The 18,646-nt window shown below is 40.3% G+C and overlaps 1 protein-coding gene across 1 annotated transcript; it reads right to left on the reverse strand.

Moving 5' to 3' along the window:
• Positions 1 to 2,064: 2,064 nt before the first annotated feature.
• tpm3 (tropomyosin 3) lies at positions 2,065 to 13,971 on the reverse strand. Its single transcript, XM_079175953.1, has 10 exons — positions 13,762 to 13,971; positions 10,327 to 10,452; positions 8,791 to 8,924; positions 7,755 to 7,872; positions 7,367 to 7,437; positions 6,594 to 6,669; positions 4,693 to 4,755; positions 4,468 to 4,537; positions 2,959 to 3,037; positions 2,065 to 2,347 (listed from the first exon to the last, which is right to left on the reverse strand). Exons 1-10 carry the CDS (start codon positions 13,873 to 13,875, stop codon positions 2,344 to 2,346), a joined length of 855 nt encoding a protein of 284 aa, XP_079032079.1. The 5' UTR covers positions 13,876 to 13,971; the 3' UTR covers positions 2,065 to 2,343.
• Between the last annotated feature and the right edge of the window lie 4,675 nt (positions 13,972 to 18,646).

Here is an 18,646-nt window from a genome sequence, read left to right on the forward strand (position 1 = left end):
TATTCACTTGTCCATCATCTGGTACTGTCTGTCTGTGGCTTTCTGTCCGTCTTTCTCTCCACAGTGACTTTAAGAAGTGTTCAGAGTTTTCATTTATCGTAAAATGAGTCATTTAGTGTTGTAGTTTGTATAGGAGCCACACCGTAACCAAAATGAAGTTTTGCAATGTGAGCTTTGTAGAATAAAGTACAACTCCTATGATGTATTTCATATTATAAATCATACTACATAGCAGTGGCGGGCCGTCAGGGCCTGCAAAGCCTTCTCTGCTGGCCTAAACAGAATCACAAAGTTATAGCTATTTTATAATTTAATAATTTTTCTTAAATACACTACATGTATTATTTATAAAAATATTTTTCCCATTATCTTCATTTCTCATTGCACAGCTACTGTGTTCCTCAGTTGCTCTGCTTCCAGTGCAGCTTGTTTTAAGTAGAGCTTTTATCCAATCAGATTTCACCTCTGTGTCTCTAGGTAGAAGAGAGGCCCCAGGCCTGCAGACTCACCAGTGAATCCATGTGCAGTTTAAGTGAATGGGGACGATATTGTTGATTGACATAGTCTTCAACCAATCAGATCTTTAGTTTGACATGTTGGGCGTATTCTTTGACGTGTCAGAGCCTTCTAGCTCTACGTCAGCATTAACACACAGCTCAGTTTGCAGTAGCAGCTCTGCGGTGAGGTGCAGCGTGTGCTGTGATTGGTCAGTGGGCGAGCACGTGACTATTGTGAAACGAAACTTAACAACCAGCAGAGCTTAGTTGGAGGAGTAAGAGTTCAAATTGAAAGATATGGAAGAAATTATAAAATTTTTAGGGTTTTGCTTGGTGTAGTTTATTTATTTTTTTACCTAGCTTTGTCTTTTTAACACTCAATGGCTGAATAAGGAGGAGAAACGGATTTAGTGGCGGAGTTACTGACAACGCCTTTCTCAAAAAAGAAGGACATTTCAGGAAAAGCTGGACATCGTAAGAAATGGTCAGTCAACGCCACAGCTGTTAGCCCTGACTCAGCCAGGAAAAGGATTTGTATGAACGGTATTTCTTGCTGACAGCGTCGGAGAAGCGTTGCACATTTTATGGCTGGGTTTGGAGCTATGCTACGCTAACCTGAGGACACCATAGCATTTGAAAACTTTTGGAGAGAGTCGAGTGGATCTACAACTCAATGAATAGTTTCGCAGGGAAACAGCTCCACAACCACGGCCCGGCGTGCGGTCTGCGCCATGAATCGAGAAGGACTTCATACTGGAACTGAAACGATGTACTGGGATTAAACTCTTTAAGTTTCGGTAAGTGACAAACAGCGTCAGTTTTTTTACATAGTAACGTTACTACTGTTCATTTGCCTATCGTGTCGTTTTTATGAATAGTATTTGAATGGCTTGTGCTCTTGTGTGGCGGAATGCGTGGATCCGCTGCAGGTTTGCTGGATTGATGCGGTTATTAGGAGGTAATTCAACTGTAGTAGGACAGCACAGAAGGCCCAGGTATAAAATGCACGGCCCGCCACTGCTACATAGGTCATCATCTTGCCTTTCCTTCTTTTTTTCCCACCTGAAACTGTAGCTGCCATGTCTTCTCTACTTTTCCTGCAATGAGTCACTCAGTGCCGATGAATGTCAGACCCCCCCACTGCGTTTTTTGTTGAGCTTTAAATCATTTCAAATTCTATTCGGGGCTATACTCAAAACATTTAGGATTTAATCCCCAGCACATTGACCTAGTGAGGCCTACAGAAGAGCCTGTGCCGGGGACACAGTGTTAAGTGTAGTGTCAGATTTTGCTTGATATTGCAGTGTACCTAACCATCGTGGCTTCACTCAATCCTCGGCTCCTCCTGTCTACATGTCCAAGTGTCCTTGAGCGAGACATTGAGTTGTACATCACCCCACTACTTCTAATGCTTAGGATGGGTTACATGCAGAGTTCAATTTGCATCTATTTGTATGTTTGTGACCATTAACAAATAAAGTTTAGTGAGGCGTTTGAGGTTTTTGTGTGCACGATTTTTGATATGCTTATGCAAACAGTATGTAACAAGAACAGCCATGGACACAGATTCCTTAACTCAAGCTTTCTTCCCTCACTTGTTTAACTCTGGTTGATAACAGAGTTGATACAGAAGGAATACATGAAAAGTGAAATCCGATTAGACAGAGACAAGAGAACAATTGAAGAGGAGCAAGTTCAGCAGATACATAAAGAAAGTGCTAAAAACAAAGTACAACTGGCACACACAGTTGAGAAATTAGAAAAAAGATCGATGAGACGGAATTGGTGGTGGTGAGGGGGGGATCTTGAAACCACAACTTGTCAGGATGGTGGAGCTTCTGGATTTTTAGCTGAAAACACAAGACGCAAGAGTAACAAACCACATTTATCATAGCAGAGTATTTTTACATACTTTAAAACATGTCTAAAGGGGAACTTATTAGAAGTAATGACAATGTTCCAATCATTTTTTTCTGACATACCACTGTCTATGATGTTGCATGATTGCATGTGAGCGGCACAACTGAAATCTCCCTAGACAATTCTCCTTGACAGACCACAGGATTACAGACATGGAGAGAACTAAATCAACTTTAAGTTAACAAATATGAGGCAAGAAATTGCCAATCCAGTTGCTAAATCTCATATTAGATCTATGAGGCCAAATTTAAAAGTTTGTTTCAACTTTCACCGTGCAGCAACTTGGAGCCATTAATAGCACTGAGGCCGGCAACAGAGAGAGACAACGGGGTAGAGACAGCTTCTCTGTGAATTAAGGCCTTATTTAGACCTCACTAGTGGGTGATTGTTGGAGGAGACTAGACTGATCAAGACGGGTTTGATGAGTTTTATGTTGTTTCAGGTACAACTATATACAATAATCTTTGATCCAAATTAAAGGAATAAAACACACTGGCAGGCTCAATAAGCTGCTCACTAGGAAATGACACATATCACTTACATAGATGTCATGTCATTGAGGGCGTGGTCCAGTTCCTCGCTGATGGCTTTGTATTTGAGTTTCTGTGCATAAAGCTCATCTGTATGTCCACACAACAAAGGTTGTAAAGGAAATGGGAAAACACAAGAGAAGCTGAAATTAGTATTGTGATAAGATCTTTAGGGACCAGAAATATGGCAATGCAATAGAAAGAAACTTAAACTCTGGTTAGAAACCAGGTTCAACCTCAGGACATTATTGGTCCACACCATCATGGAAATGAGGGAACAGAAAGTTAGGTGAACCCATAGAAATACAATAGGAATGGAATGTATATTGACCTGTTGTCCATAGTCATTTTACTAGTACAAAAGAAAATGGCAGTTGTTGTTAGTTGTTATGGTGACAACACACTTTAGTGGGGCCGAAAAGTGTTGTTGCAGCTCACCTGGAGGAGAGCAGAGGCAGCTCCGAAGATGTATGTCTGGCTAGTTAGCTTTGTAGCTTGTCTGTCTACAGAGCAACGGGGAGTGAGACGGAGGGACCGTGAGACCCAGTGCTGCCACTGGCCACCAGCCTGCTGTTTAGTTCATTTTATGTAGCAGGTAACGCATTAAAGCATGTGGAATTAGCAAGCTAGCTAACTAGCCAGCTGTCTTATCTGCTTCATTTTGTGCGTACATTTTATTTCCACTGCCATTTACACTCATACATACAGTACATCTATCTATCAGCTGTCAAAATAATACTGTATTATCATGTACCTGAATTGATCTGATAACAATATACAGTGGAAAGAGCTTATATTGATCACGTTTTAAACTTTTCTCTGGATGAAAAACAACTACTCATGGGCAAAGCACCTGTGGTTGAAGCCTTGTCAAGTAGATTGATAATGCCCCTTAAAAGTGAAAGTCTGCCAATCCTCAACTGGTGACACAGAGCCGGTTGAACCGAATTCCTGCTCAACTTATCTGCCACAGACTTCCCTGCAGATTTTCAGATGACTTTTACCTGACTGCTGACATCAGGGTTAACCAATGTAATGTTAACAATAGACTGGGGTGACTTCATTCTTTAGAGCTCCATGGGGCAACCGGTAACGTTTACCAAGCACTGACGCTGAAAGCAAACCTGTTGATGCACAGTTGAATTGTTAACAGTTAGCTATTGTTAGCTAGCCAGTAAATTACATCCCACACTTTAATCCCACATGACGTTGCACATTGTAATGTGCTTGCATGACTGGATAGTGCAAATTAAAAGTAACCTACATTATTTGTAGAAAACTGACTCACTCATGAACATGCACTTAGAGCACAGACTCAGATGTCACTGAGTTTGTGAAAGATGACTCCCATCACTGCATCACAGATCAGAGCTCTCAACACGTCCCACTCGTATCCAAAAAGTTTGGCTGTTATATTACACTGTATTGGCGTTTCCTTTTTTGAAAAATGTTGGTTAGTGAATTTAAAGTCTATGTAAAGGTGCCCTTAGTGTTGGTTGAAAGTGTATTCAATGTTGTACCTTCCAGATCATCAATGGTCTTCTCCAGCTTGGCCACAGATCTCTCAGCAAACTCAGCCCGGGTCTCAGCCTGAGATGACAAAGCACAGATAACACCTGAGGTCAAAACATGACATGCAAGGGTATGTCAACGTTTTGTGTCTTAACACATCTTACTGAAGTCTCTTAGGGTGTAGGATGGTTTTATATTCAGGAAAATATTGGTCATCATTGCTTCTAGCTCACCTCTTTCAGCTTGTCGGTCAAGATCTTGATCTCTTCCTCATACTTGTCCTCCTTTTGAGAGTACTGCAATGAGAAACAACATTATTAAAATGCTGATTTCTTCTTAAAGAAAGAATTAATGACACACATTTACAGTTAGTGTGGGGCAATTCTGAAAATCCCTGGATTACCAACACCACCATTTAAGAAATACTTAAAGTGAGTGTTAGGGAAGGAAACATTAATGAATAGGATTACTTTCTGCTGAAAAACTGAATGCTCACACCGAACAGGAATAAAGTTCAAGGCCTTTTGTCTGTAATAGATGCACATAATGTAATGTAATTGTATTTTTTGGGTAATAATTATACTCACACTTTTTCCACTGAGGCTACTGTACTTCCATTTTCAGCAACACAACAATAGTACTAACATGCTCATATGCACTTTGAGTGAGTTATAAGTTGCTGCATTTGTCCATACTGGCCATGAAGGGATAAGCTTTTGATGCAACTACGCACAGCACCCGGTCTGTGTACAATTACATTACAAGTTACAAAATGCAAATGGTGATCTTTCAATGTTACAGTCTTAGTACCACATTTGTATTAATTAGCAGTGAAGAGGACATTTTGACCTAAACTTCACTGAATAACAGCATTCAGGACTCACATAGACCTGAATGCAGAAGTAACTTTAGTCAAATATAGATGCTTGGTCAGTGGCCTTAGGCTTCAAACTATGTAGGTCAAATATACACCGGCCTTTCTCCCAGGAGACCGCTGTTTGTGTCCCGGGTGAAACGAGAAGTCTACGTTGATTTATTTGTCACATAACTTTTGTATTTAAGTAACACCACTTATTTTTTTAACCCAAACCGTTGTTGGATACGTTGCAGCAACTAATTGATCAAAACTTAAACAGGAATTAAAATTCCAGTATATAGTTGATACGGTACATGAACATAGAACTGAAATATCATGATACTCAATCCATCTATTTGAGTTAGTATTGCCTGATATCAGTATCAGTGCGTCCCTAGTTAGGTCGTCCTCTAGCATCGGTTCTGGACATGTCAAGGGCAGCTTGTCAGTTTCCACTCGTTACGTGCAGTCTTTTTTTAAATAAACTTCTGTGTACATAAATACATAAAAATACATAAATGAAGTTTGTTACATAACTGCTGTTAGTTAAGTACGTAAGTTATGTAACAAAAGTAAGTAAAATAAGTAATTGCTGACTTGGTTCCACACAAAGTGGGGGGCGACTATAGCTTAGTGGTAGAGCGGGTGGTCGATCCCCGGCTCCTCTAGTCCATGTCGATGTGTCCTTTAAGACTTAACCCAAATTGCTCTTGTAATCTGAGCCTTCGGTGTGTGAATGGGTATGAATGCTAGATAGTCCTGATGGACAGGTGGTACCTTGAATGTCAGCTCCTGTCATCAGGGTGTGAATGGGTGAATGATGACATGTAGTGTTAAAGAGCTTTGAGTGCTCGGAAAACTTGAAAAGCTCTTTACAAGTTTACCATTTACCAAGTCCTGTCCTCCCTTTGTGGACTTTCTCATTCTTTATACTATGTCAGTTCCATTACCTATCTGATACTGACAAGGATGTTCTTATATTCAACTTTGTTGAAGCTAGTTTATCCCATACAGACGCTGAAGGATGCCTCGGGGAGTCGGTATCAGACGGTGAGGGGGACTGACCAGCGCTAGTATTTGATGAGTTGGGAGTGAGACCGTGTTGGTCACAGCTAATCGTGTTGTCTTCTGCCATCTGTGCATCTTTTTATACTTAGGGAGTATAATAGAAATAGCTCTGTTTGTGTATTTCCACTCATTTTTTTCCCTTTTCATTTGTTACTGTCTGTATACGCAGAATAAATAAAGCGAGGCTTGAGTTGTGCAGCCTGACTCTACCTTCTCAGCCTGGGCCTCCAGAGACTTCAGGTTATTGGTGACATTCTTCAGTTCCTCCTCCAGCTCAGCACATTTACTTGATAAGTTTTGATTTCAGGAAAGGAAGGAAGGAAGAAAGGAGGGAAAGAGGTGGTAGGAAGGACATCAGATTAGTTTGGAGAAACTGCACTTTGTAAAAAGAGTATTCAGGTCCTTCCCTTAAGTAAAAGCAGTGTACAAATACTTTCTTTCCTCAGACTCCTCAACTCATCCACAGAACTCCACCATTAAGAATTGTTTTGTTTTGTTTTATTTCTGCTTGTGTAGCATTAAAGGACAACATATTGCATTTAATTTTGCAATAATGTTGTAGAATGACAATAACTCAATGTTGAACCTTAAAAGTCCTGCTTTCAATATATTACCAGAAAAAAAATACAGAAGCTAAATGCACTGTTGGTACTGCCAATGTACTGTAAGTGTTAAAAGTAGAATTGCCCCTATCAGTTATTGGATCATTATCATGATCATTGGTCATGTTATGGGTGAGGTGGAGCTATTGTCTCTGTGGAATCTATATCAGCTAAGCCACCAGTGAGTTGCTGAGTCAAATCAAACTGCCCACATGAGCAGAAGTTAGAGAATAGTAATTGGAGTGTGCTCAACACACATTCTCCTTTGTAAGAGACTTTTGCTTTACTTACTTTACTTTGTAACTCAGTTGGTAATGTTTCATTCTTCTTCCAGAGGCCCTGACCGACACATACAAAGTCACATGTGGTGTGGATACTCACGCCTCAGCCAGCTCTGCCCTCTCCTCGGTTCGCTCCAGCTCTCCTTCTACAATCACCAGTTTACGAGCCACCTGGACAAACGCATTAGAAATCCATATGTATTTATAGGGCCACTACACTGTATGCTGCTGTAATCCTGTAAATTTCCCCGCTGCGAGACTAATATAGGATTATCTTATTTTATCTTATTCATCAAAAGTCACCAGTAACTGTGTATTTTGTGGACAGGTCAGTTAGAGTGCTGATCTCAGTGTCACTAAATTCTGTTATTGTCTTATTGTGAAGCGAACACACCACTGTCAATACTGTAGTGGTCCATGAGGAAAAAGCTCCTCTGAGATGTTTGTGAAGAAGCTGCATCATAAGAGCCTCGTAGTCACCAACTCACCTCCTCATACTTGCGGTCAGCCTCCTCTGCAATGTGTTTGGCCTCCTTCAGCTGAATCTCCTGAAGCTCCATCTTCTCTTCATCCTTCTGAGCCCTGTTCTCAATCACCTTCATACCTCTGCACACACAAACGTTACTTATTTCTTACCTCACAAAGTGTTTTCAATTTTTTTCCATTATATTTTATAAAAAGGTAAATTACAAACCAGAAACTACTGGTTAAGAGTCTGTTGTTTCATAAAAGTCAGCAAAAAAACCACATGCCGCATGTCTTCCTTATGTAAGGTAAATAAATGCTTGCTATTTCGTATTGATCAACGAGAAGTTTATATTTCAGTTTAAATTTCCATAATGTGTTTGGATAGTGACAACAAAGCTTCCTAACTAGTAGAAGAAAATAAACAATGATCAGATTAGTATCAACTCTACATTATGTTAATTGTAATGAAGACATTGTATGAAACATTATTATCTTTTGATTTTTAATTAAAAAAAACAGATATTTTGGTCTCATTTTTGTCATTCATATTTATAACCACCTGGTCAGTGGGGCACACACACAGACTCACATGCACTAACGTGCATTAAAAGGCATGCGGCCGCCCGGCTACACACACAGAGAGAGAGAGAGAGAGAGATATACTTCATTTTCTGCTCAGGGAGACATTACTCCTCGAGATATTTGTAGAGGAGTCTCAACCACATAGTTGTTGGATGAGATAGTAATGATCTGTATATTGCATAGAGAACCTTTAAAGAGTAACGATACACACCCCGATCATCTTATTTTAGTTGTTTTAATCTGCTGCAGTGATGTGCAGGTGTACTCTAGGACCCTGTGACATCATTGTTGTTGGTTAAAAGTGTAACAGAGCATGTTTCTGTGGGGAAACACTGCTCCTCTTCTAGTGCACTATCCCAGCATGGCTTTGAACTGGCCCTGGTCATAGTTGTGAACCATGATGGCAATGTGATCTACGTATCCGTCTTATGTAATAACACTGATCATAATGACTCATTCATAGCAGGAAATCACCTCTCGCTCTCATCAGCAGCCTTCTCTGCCTCCTCCAACTTCTGCAGAGCCGTTGCCAGTCTCTCCTGAGCTCGGTCCAACTCCTCCTCCACCAGCTGGATACGTCTGTTCAGGGAAGCCACTTCTGCTTCAGCCTGAGCACAAAAAACAATGACCGGAGTGAAAAGTGTTTTCTTCCATGGTGTAGACACACTGTAGCTTATAGAAAACATGTATTACCCTTACATCATGGTTCATCATCTGTGACAAAGTCTGTGTTAGCTGTATTGTCCTAGACATGTTAACTCTTGCTGTAATGCTTTATAATACAGCCCGCGCATTAAAATGCTGTATAACACAGATATTAACACCGATATTCTGCTAAAAAACTATACAAACTATATATATTCATAAAAAATTCTAAACATAGTTGGAAAAAATAAATATAACTCTGACAAACACAACTGGCTTTTTTTTCTGAGCGACCCAACATGTAGATCGGCCCATTGTTTCTTTCTTTAAATGAACACTGAGCTGGTGATGATGATGTGAACGTGAGCGCTCAACCTGCCGAGTAGAGCAGAGAGTCGTCTTCAGGCTGACGAGGTTATCAACCGGTAGGGCAGCGGGAACATGGGTGGTGTGTGACCGTTTGTGGTGGTCTCATCTGGGCCAAAATGCTGAAGTCAACCCCTGTTTGCGCTTGATTTCTTTGGGTCAAGTCCAGTCATCATATGGGATGATGACTGGACTTGAGTGTTTTTAGTGAGTGTTTTTAGTGCTTTTAGTTGATTAACTAGAATTTGAGGAATTTGGAGCTTGCTACTCCTGTAACCACGCCCTTACCACGGTATTTTGTTCCAGCCAGGCATCTGTAGAACAGCGGCCTTTGCTGACAGCTGTGCTTTCTATATGTAGACTTTGAAATACATTTTTCAGCAATGACTCTGAAACTGGAATGTTTTCTTTCCTTCCTTTTATGATCGTAGATCAAAATGGTTGCCAGTTAACAGGAACCATACTCATACATATAAAAGTCCATTGTTCATGTGCTGTAATAGTTAATGTACAAAATTGTAATCTTTTATTTTTGTTTGCATATTCATTCTCTTCAAAAGGAAAGGGACTAAATAAATACTGTGACCCGGGAGGAATGGATGATGCACTCAAAATGGACTTGGACCATTGTTAAGCCTGCAGTCAAGGTTGAGCGACTGACATCATGGCCAAAATAGGGCTCTGAATCCCCCCCAACAGCTGTGAGGAGTCCACGCAGAGCATGATGAGAATGGAATGCAAGGGAGAAGCAGGGAATCAGCCAGCCCTGGTTTACACTGGCAGCATCGCAGCTTTTATCAGACTCAGTTCCGGGCTCACATTGTATGTCAGTATGAGAAGCAATGTACATAAAGCATTTCTGTACATAATGTACAACCAATTATTTATAGATAGAAATGTGGTGCAGAAGAGTATGTTTTATTCTTTGAAATAAGGATAGACAAACTGCGAATTAATCACAACAAGTGTGTATTGCACTTTTGGAATTGTATTACTCACATCAGCAGCCTTCTTGTCGGCCACCTCAAGCTTTTCCTGAGCATCCTTCAGGGCCTCCGAGTATTTATCAAGCTCATCCTCTGTCCCCTTCAGCTTCTTTTGCATTTGCAGAAGTTCGTCTTCATGCTGATGGAATAGGAGATCAAACAGAGTTAGCAGTGTGTTCATCAGAGAATTTGTTGTCATGCTTAATACATTGATTGTAATGCCATGGAATGTAATAGCTTCTATGCATTCCAGTTAAAGGTATGGCAACATGTCTTCAACATGCCAATATGAACATTGAAGCACTTCCTCCTTTCCTACTGGCCATCAAAAGATCCCTTCTTGGAATGCTCACAAAGAAAAATCCACATGTTCTGTGTGAATAAAGGACTAAAACGCCTGCAACCTTGGAAGCTATCCAATCGCTTTGGCTAACTCCATCTGCAAGTTTTGCTTCTTGTGTGTTTGCGTAGTCTGTCCTCTTTCCAGGCCTTGCAGCTCAGGCTGTTTGCTACCTGGAAGCTGCTTGACATCCATTTTCTTTCAAACTTTCATCATAGCATATTATTCTGTTGGTTATTCTGTACACACATCTATTGCATGCTTGTCTGTCCTGGAAGAGGGATTCCTCTTTAGTTACTCCTCCTGAGGTTTTTTTTTTTTTCTTCCATTTTCCCCCTAAAGGTTTTTGGGAGTTTTTCCTGATCTGATTTGAGGATCTCAAGACAGAGAGGGTGTTGGATGCTGTACAGGTTGTAAAGCCCTGTGAGGCAAATTTGTGATTTGTGGTATTGGGCTGTGTAAAAAAAAACTGACTTAACTTGACTGAAGCCTGATATTAACTTTGGAATGCATTTTTACTCCGAATGAGGACTGTGGATTCTGTTATCGATCACATGAAGAAATATCTTATTGACCACTTTACAGCAGGAATGATTACAGCAAGCAGAACCTGTTTCAATATGGGTATCTGACTATTGTTTAAATACAGACTTTAATACAGTATAAATTGAATTCTGAGCTTCCTTGCACTCAGATACCAACAAATATCTTGATGAAATCATTTTGCACACATTTTTACGACAACGCATAAGGCCAGAGTGTGCTTCATAATGTACTTAAACTAATTGAGGCGGCAGTAGCTCAGTCCACACGGAGGGAGACTGGACCGGTAGTTGGAGAGGTTCACCTCCTGAGCACATCCGAGGTGCCCTTGAGCAAGGCACCGAACCCCCAAACTGCTCCCCATGCGCTGTATAGTTGCTGCCTACAGCTCCTGGGATAGGGGAAATGCAGGCGTGTGCTGTGCGGTGTACAGTATCACGTGTGACAGTAAAAGTTGATTAAGATTAAAAGATAGTGAAGCATTGTCTCAACTGAAGTGCAATTCATTTGCATTAAACGTAATACGATACCATTTACTATTGCTGTGTACACCAGAATAATATATAATATGATTATGTATTGATACATGTCTGTATTAATGTAGAAGTATAATACAAACATAACATAATATAATGTAGTGTAACAACATCTGAACCGTCTTTTTTCTGCTCTGTTTTGCATCTGGGTGGCTGAACGAGCTGTCCATCATTGTGTTGTAGAGGTTGAGAGGGGTTATCCAGGATGGCTTCGATGTTGTCCTTTATCAGTTCTCTACACCAACTGCATAGCTGCCAAAGTTGCAGTCTTTTTAGGGCTTCATTCACTCTTTGAACGGAGCATGTGGATACTCCACTGAATGCATGTCAGGAAGGCAGTGTGAACACACCCATATCCACACCCAGGTAAAGTAACGACTGGGTGGAGATCTGCCAGTTTATGGCGAGACCCAGCGTTTGCAGGTGCTGTATGACTTTTACTGCGTGGAGTGCAGCTTCGTGGCAGAGGCCATAACAATTAGGTCATCTAATCCTGATATTATCCTACGTAATGGCTTCCATAGAAAAAGTGCGCAGGCTGTCTTGCTGAAAACGCATGACAGCACTTTCACCTCCGTGTTTAAACCCCGAGTCCAACTCGAACAGGTGGTTGCTAATTCTTTAAGGTAAGTAATACACATTTTAAAAGAGGACTATAACTCGTGAAAATATGAGGAAGTGACTGGGTGTGGCCTCTGTGTTTGCAGCAGCTAGCCTCTGTTTTGTGTTGGAAGTGCGTACTGTGACCCTGAGAAATGCTCAGCAAATGCTCAGCCATGCTATAATGCTCTAGTCTTAGAAGCCGTCCTGAGGCTTAGGGGCCATGGCACAGACAGCAGCGAGATGTTATTTGGCGCTGTAGCCAACTGAGCGGCACGCTGGTGCGAGCGGCCAATGAGGCACCCATAAACGTGGTCCCAAAGAGACGGTGTAGTTTTCCGGGGTCGGAACAAAGTCTCACCATTGACTCCCCATTGGCATCGGGGAGGACTCTCCACATCTTCCGTCACAGACTGAAAAGTCATCTGTTCAACTGCAAGTAGTTCAGCAGTCTTTGTGATTTTTGGGGGTTGAATGTTCTTATTGTAAGTCGCTTTTGATAAACGCACGAGCTAAAGAGTTATCCAATTTGGAAAGTTTGGAAAGTTCAGGTTTTTTTTAAGTGTTAAAACCCAAACATGGAAAAGTACATTTTTAGAGACAATTAGCTCATCATTTAAAAAAAAAAGAAATAGCTCACTTTCTTAGATTAATAGTAAAAACGTGATGCTTTATTATGAGAATGTGCTAATTGTTTTTGAATCATTAAAAGTTCAATTTTTACCTAAACCTATGCATTATAAAATATATAACACATTATGGTTTGGGATACTGTGAGCAAAAAAATAAAAATGAACTCAAACTAAACTACTAAACTAAAATACTCTGACTGTTAGAAGCCAGAATATAGAATATAGTTTGACATGAAAATGGGAATTTGAGATAAAAGTTTAATAAAAAATTACAAGAATAATTAACTGCAGAACTCACTTAGATGACAATTGTTCATGGAATTAAAGCTGCTCATTAAGAAAGTTTAGTCCGGTTTCATTTTCACAGGGGAGAAACCCACCAATCATGCACCAACATCACTTGTAGTCCGACCCAAATGTTTAACAGTGAAGAAAGCAAACAGCAATGACACCAATAAAAATTCAGGAACATTAAATGAGATTTGTGTCTATGAATAGATTGCCCCAGTTGCATGCTGGGAGGTTTCCTAACACATCTACCTCATGTAACTGCAATCACATGATCAGCAGTGAGTTAATCAAATGAATGCTGCTATGGTTTCAACTTTACTCATTTTAACATTATTTCAAATAACACAGTTATAAAAGATAAAATCATCCGGGATTAAACAAAATAAAAACATCCTCAAACTGTGTTTAGCCTGATAACCTGATTTAGGACACGGGTTGGGCTAGTTCCCAATTTTTCTTAGTCTGACTGGATCCCATTGTATCGCTTCCGTGTGTTTATTACCCACCTGCTTGCTTCTGTCTTCGGCTGCTTTCTTGTCTGCTTCAGCTTGTTCAGCCTGGTCCAGTGCATTCTCCTTGTCTAACTTTAGCATGAGCATCTTCTTTTTGATGGCCTCCATTTTGGCTGAGGTTTGGCTAGTGGGTTTTTGCAACCGTGTAGAGATAGGAAGACAAACGGACAACCTGAGAGCCTGGTGGAGACACTAAACTCTGACAAAGATAGAGGGAGGGCATTTATTTAACAGAGGAGGAGACACTCCCACTACTAAGCCCCTCAACTCACGCACATGACTGCACCCTCCTCTATCTTCCACAATCACCTCTCAAATGAGAAGCAAACCTGCCCACTAACAACATGTGTTTTCATGCTTGGAAACTGAAATAGATTAGCATTCCACAATAAGATGCACTGTAAGTCTGGCCTGTTCCTTGTGATGTGGCTTCTAAAGTCAAGATAACATTGGAAAGAATAGAAAGATAACTTTCATTTCCCTGCATGGGATCAAAATAGTTTATCCATGATGAAATAGGCTGAGCTACAAGACATGACAAAGTAAAATGTTTTTGTCTTTTTCTGTCTGACACAGTGCTCAAATTACAGACCAGTTATAGGTCGGATGTTAGTCATCGGAATAAAATGACCAGTGAGGGTTTGTGATCGACTTTAGTCTGTCTATGTGTTATCTTTCAAATGTTCCAGGGTCTTTTGATTCTTCTTCTTCAAAAACTCTTTTTCTTCAGAGTACTCCTTTCATCACTGCCGTCCTGCCGTTGTTGAATTAGAAGCTATGGACAAAGAAAATATTGTAGCCGTAGGTGGGCACGCAGAGCTCTATGATACCTGATATTAATAGACACCAGACGAAAGTATGTGTATAAAAGTATGTGTATAAATGTATGTGTATAAACTATAGGGTAAAAACAATAACGACGCTGGCGTATTTACGCCTATATGATGTTATTTTGATAGTTGACGGAGCTGCTCCAATGTTAGTAAAGCCTAGCAACATCGATCCGAGCTCCATTGAGAAAACAAAAGTTATTTGCTTGTTGTCTTTCGGAGAGAACAAAAAAAACCTGAATTCAGAATTTTTGTCTTCATTTTCGCATCATTATGAAGTTATTTCAGCATCCCTTTTATCCGTTTATTGCAATTAAATCACAGCAAAAATGTTTATTTTGGGTTCATACTCAAAATAAACACCAGTGGTGGGCCGTGCATTTTATACCTGGGCCTTCACTGCTGTCCTCATTATGACGCCAGAGATATGGTTATTATTAGTTTTGTGTAAAAATGAAGCTCAACACCTATAGATACACTAACTGCAGAGTGCAGATACATGAATACGGCGAGTGTGTCTCCTCTCTTCTCTGACTGCAGCTGGGACTGCATGAGGCTGCTGTGAGAGTACCCGCCTGTGAGTGCTTTGGGGCGGCTCACAGCAGCACCCGCTGCTCGTTCACACAGTGCAGAACGTACAAGCTTTAACGTCAGAGTCAAAACACCAGAAAGGTCTCCAACAACACCAGAACAAGTCGCTAGATTTGTCACTAATAGCTTTTGACAAAAAACATCGCCATGAGGGTTTGGAAAGTCGCCAGATTTAACGAGAGAGTCGCCAAGTTCCCACACTGGCACCGGCTAAATATGTCCCCAGAGCAACACTGGACGTAACAATGGTTCCTATCACATATTAAACCAAACAAAAATCCATCTTCATAAAAACAAGTTGTACAAATAAACAAGCATATTAAAGCTACTGCAGATGTAAAAACAAGAGCAGTTAACTTACCAGAGCTGCTGTTCACTATTTAAAGACAAAGTCCATCCTCCTTTCTTTGTTAATAAATAGTTTAATCTCACGGTTGTTCAGTACATCCGTGCGTTTTAGTTCCAGTAAGAAGTCCTTCTGGATTCATGGACGCCAGTGAAGACAGTCGAACCTCTCCAGTTGTATTTCTTGAATAGGTTTTAATGCGTTTGAGGCTGAAAATGTCCACTCCACAGAGGCAGCAGATATTGGGATTGTCACCACCCAATATGTCATGCTAGCCCACTGACCAATCACGTACTTGTAGGCCAGCTAGCAGGCTCTGACACGTCAAAGAATACGCCTAACATGTCAAACTAAAGATCTGATTGGTTGAAGACTATGACAATCAACAATATCGTCCCCATTCACTTAAACTGCACATGGATTCACTTGTGAGTCTGCAGGCCTCGGGCCTCTCTTCTACCTAGAGACACAGAGGTGAAATCTGATTGGATAAAAGCTCTACTTAAAACAAGCTGCACTGGAAGCAGAGCATCTGAGGAACACAGTAGCTGTGCAATGAGAAAATAAGATAATGGGAAATATATTTTTATAAATTATGATACATGTAGTGTATTTATGAAAAATTATGAAATTATAAAATAGCTATAACTTTGTGATTCTGTTTAGGCCAGCAGAGAAGGCTTTGCAGGCCCTGACGGCCCCTATTTGCTAGATACAGTGAAAACAGCTTGATGAAATTCACGTAGCTCCATCGGATGATGTTATGAACCCAGACAATACGGCGTGTAGTTTCCCGGGATACGTGGGACTTCCACAACGTACGAAGCAGCCAACAGTGGTTAGTCCTTCCATGGTTGATTTTCAGAAATAACTGGCTTCTTTGATAACAGTTTCAATAGAGATCAGCCACTTCTCCTCTCCGGCGCATCTAGCGCGAATAAACACAAATGATCTTGTGAGTAACGCAACATAAAAATTCACTTTGCGTTTGGTGTGAACACAGCATTAGGATAGAGTTACTTTATGGGGGTTTTATTTAGGAAAAAAAAAGCCTTGTCTTGGGTTTCCAGTTAAGATACAGGTGTTCTCAAAGTCAAGGAAGGATCCGTCAGCAGCTGTATTTCAGGATAGTACGTCATCGAATGCCGCCAAAGGTTCCAATGTGGAGGATCCAAATTCTACAGAGGAGTGAGTCCTTCGTTCAGAGGTTTGTAAAGGATGCATGTGTGAATCCTCCACGCTCCTAAAACACCCACACTGTTACATTTTTAAAGGAATTAATTGAAGAACATATTAGGCCACAAAAAAAGTGACTTGTGCGTCCTGTGCAACTGATTATCAAGTATCGATATACAACTATCTTCCTCAGCCCAAGAAGAATGAACCAGATTAGAGAAAGAAGTAAAAAACAGCGCAGCATGCATTTCCAGACCCCGATTTGAAAACAGAGGAAATATGCTTTAAACTAAATAGATAACTAAATAATAATAATATTTCACCTCAGCAGTCCACCAAAATCTGTTTCTGAACAAATTTGAGACAAGAAATTGTCAATCCAGTTGTTGAATCTTTACTCATATTAGATCTATGAGGCCAAATTTAAAAGTTCGTTTCAACTTTCATCGTGCAGCAACTTGGAGCCATTAATAGCACTGAGGCCGGCAACAGAGAGAGACAACGGGGTAGAGACAGCTTCTCTGTGAATTAAGGCCTTATTTAGACCTCACTAGTGGGTGATTGTTGGAGGAGACTAGACTAATCAAGACAAGTTTGATGAGTTTTATGTTGTTTCAGGTACAACTACTGTGTCTTGCAATGGAGTCTGCTGGCTTTGAGGAGAGCTTATTAATTGTATGTTTTCATAAATTATAATAATTGTAAATATCTGTTGATTTTATTTATTTTTTATAGGCCTACGTGTTTTGAATCTGTGTTTTGAGGAATGCAAAATCAATATACCAACTAGAAATTGTAATGTAGTCAATTATCCTAAATACATTTTTTTTCATAAACCTGTGTTTACCCTATATGAGCCTATATGCTCACATATAGACTATTTGTACACTTTTTGTGGAACTTATCATCAAAAATACTCTCAGCTCAAAAACTGAAAGTCATCAAAAAAAGTTTTACCATGAGCTACTACTTTGAAAATATCATTATCATTAAGAAAAAATAAGATTGTTTGTGGTGTCAAAATTGTGAGGAAGAGAGCAGGTTGGAAAACTGCCACCGTCTGCTTTCCTCCAGAAATGTCTCGTCTCAGTTAACATTGAGTCCTATGGGGCAGGGTTCAGATCTTTCAATCCGCCCACTCCACCACGTTCATTGTGGGCATTGTGACATAAAATGGCAATTTCTCCATTAAAAGCTCTTTACAAACACATTGTGAACCTTCAACTCTACATGTAATCTAAAATATTTACACAAATCCTCCCAGAATAGAAGCCAGATCTCTTTGGGAGAATTACCCAGACATCTCTCAATCCTTCATTCAGCGGCCTTGCTTTCGCATTTGTGCTGCTGAATAATAGTTTTGAGTTTTATATACCAAATATATTTGTCAATATCACACTACATCGTAGGCTAGTTCTGTTTTTTTAACTTTCTCTTTTAACTCACTCCAGTCCACTCTTAAAACACGGGCACAAAGTATGTTGTCATGGAAACACATCAGCTGTCGACATAAAAGACGTTGGTCTCTACAGATTGGTTAGAAAAATCCCCCCCCCCCTGAAGACGACAACAGAGTGTTGACAATTCTGTCCGCTATCAGGCAAGCAGTTTCTTCGAGTCCCTGTTGCTTTCAGGCTCCATCAAGACAAATGTGTAAACCGGTTTGATTCCATAGTAACATGTTTGTGACCAGCACAACTTATTCTTTGACTTTAAATTCACCTCTCTAGCTCTGGACCTTCCGTCATGCAAACCCATTATGAAATCTGAAACGGTAACAGCTATTCCGTGAAAACCGTGCTAGCAATCTGAATGCCTATTTGGCCCAATAAAGTCAGAAGTTTTGTGACAGTTTAAACTTTTAGTCATTTTCCCGCGTTAAAGTATGGTGAACTATGAGCCACAACAGGAGTGTTGTTGAGCTTTGTACGTTCCG

The sequence above is a fragment of the Pholis gunnellus genome, assembly GCF_910591455.1.
Source record: "Pholis gunnellus genome assembly, chromosome: 16".
Taxonomy (NCBI): Eukaryota; Metazoa; Chordata; class Actinopteri; order Perciformes; family Pholidae; genus Pholis; species Pholis gunnellus.

Excerpts from the sequence above, each read along its gene's own strand:
- tpm3 (XM_079175953.1), bottom strand. The coding sequence starts at position 13,875 with ATGGAGGCCATCAAAAAGAAGATGCTCATGCTAAAGTTAGACAAGGAG. Across the intron at positions 7,438-7,754 it reads CTGACCGCAAGTATGAGGAG|GTGGCTCGTAAACTGGTGAT; the intron begins GTGAGTTGGTGA and ends GCGTTTGTCCAG. Across the intron at positions 6,670-7,366 it reads AGGGCAGAGCTGGCTGAGGC|TAAATGTGCTGAGCTGGAGG; the intron begins GTGAGTATCCAC and ends AAACTTATCAAG.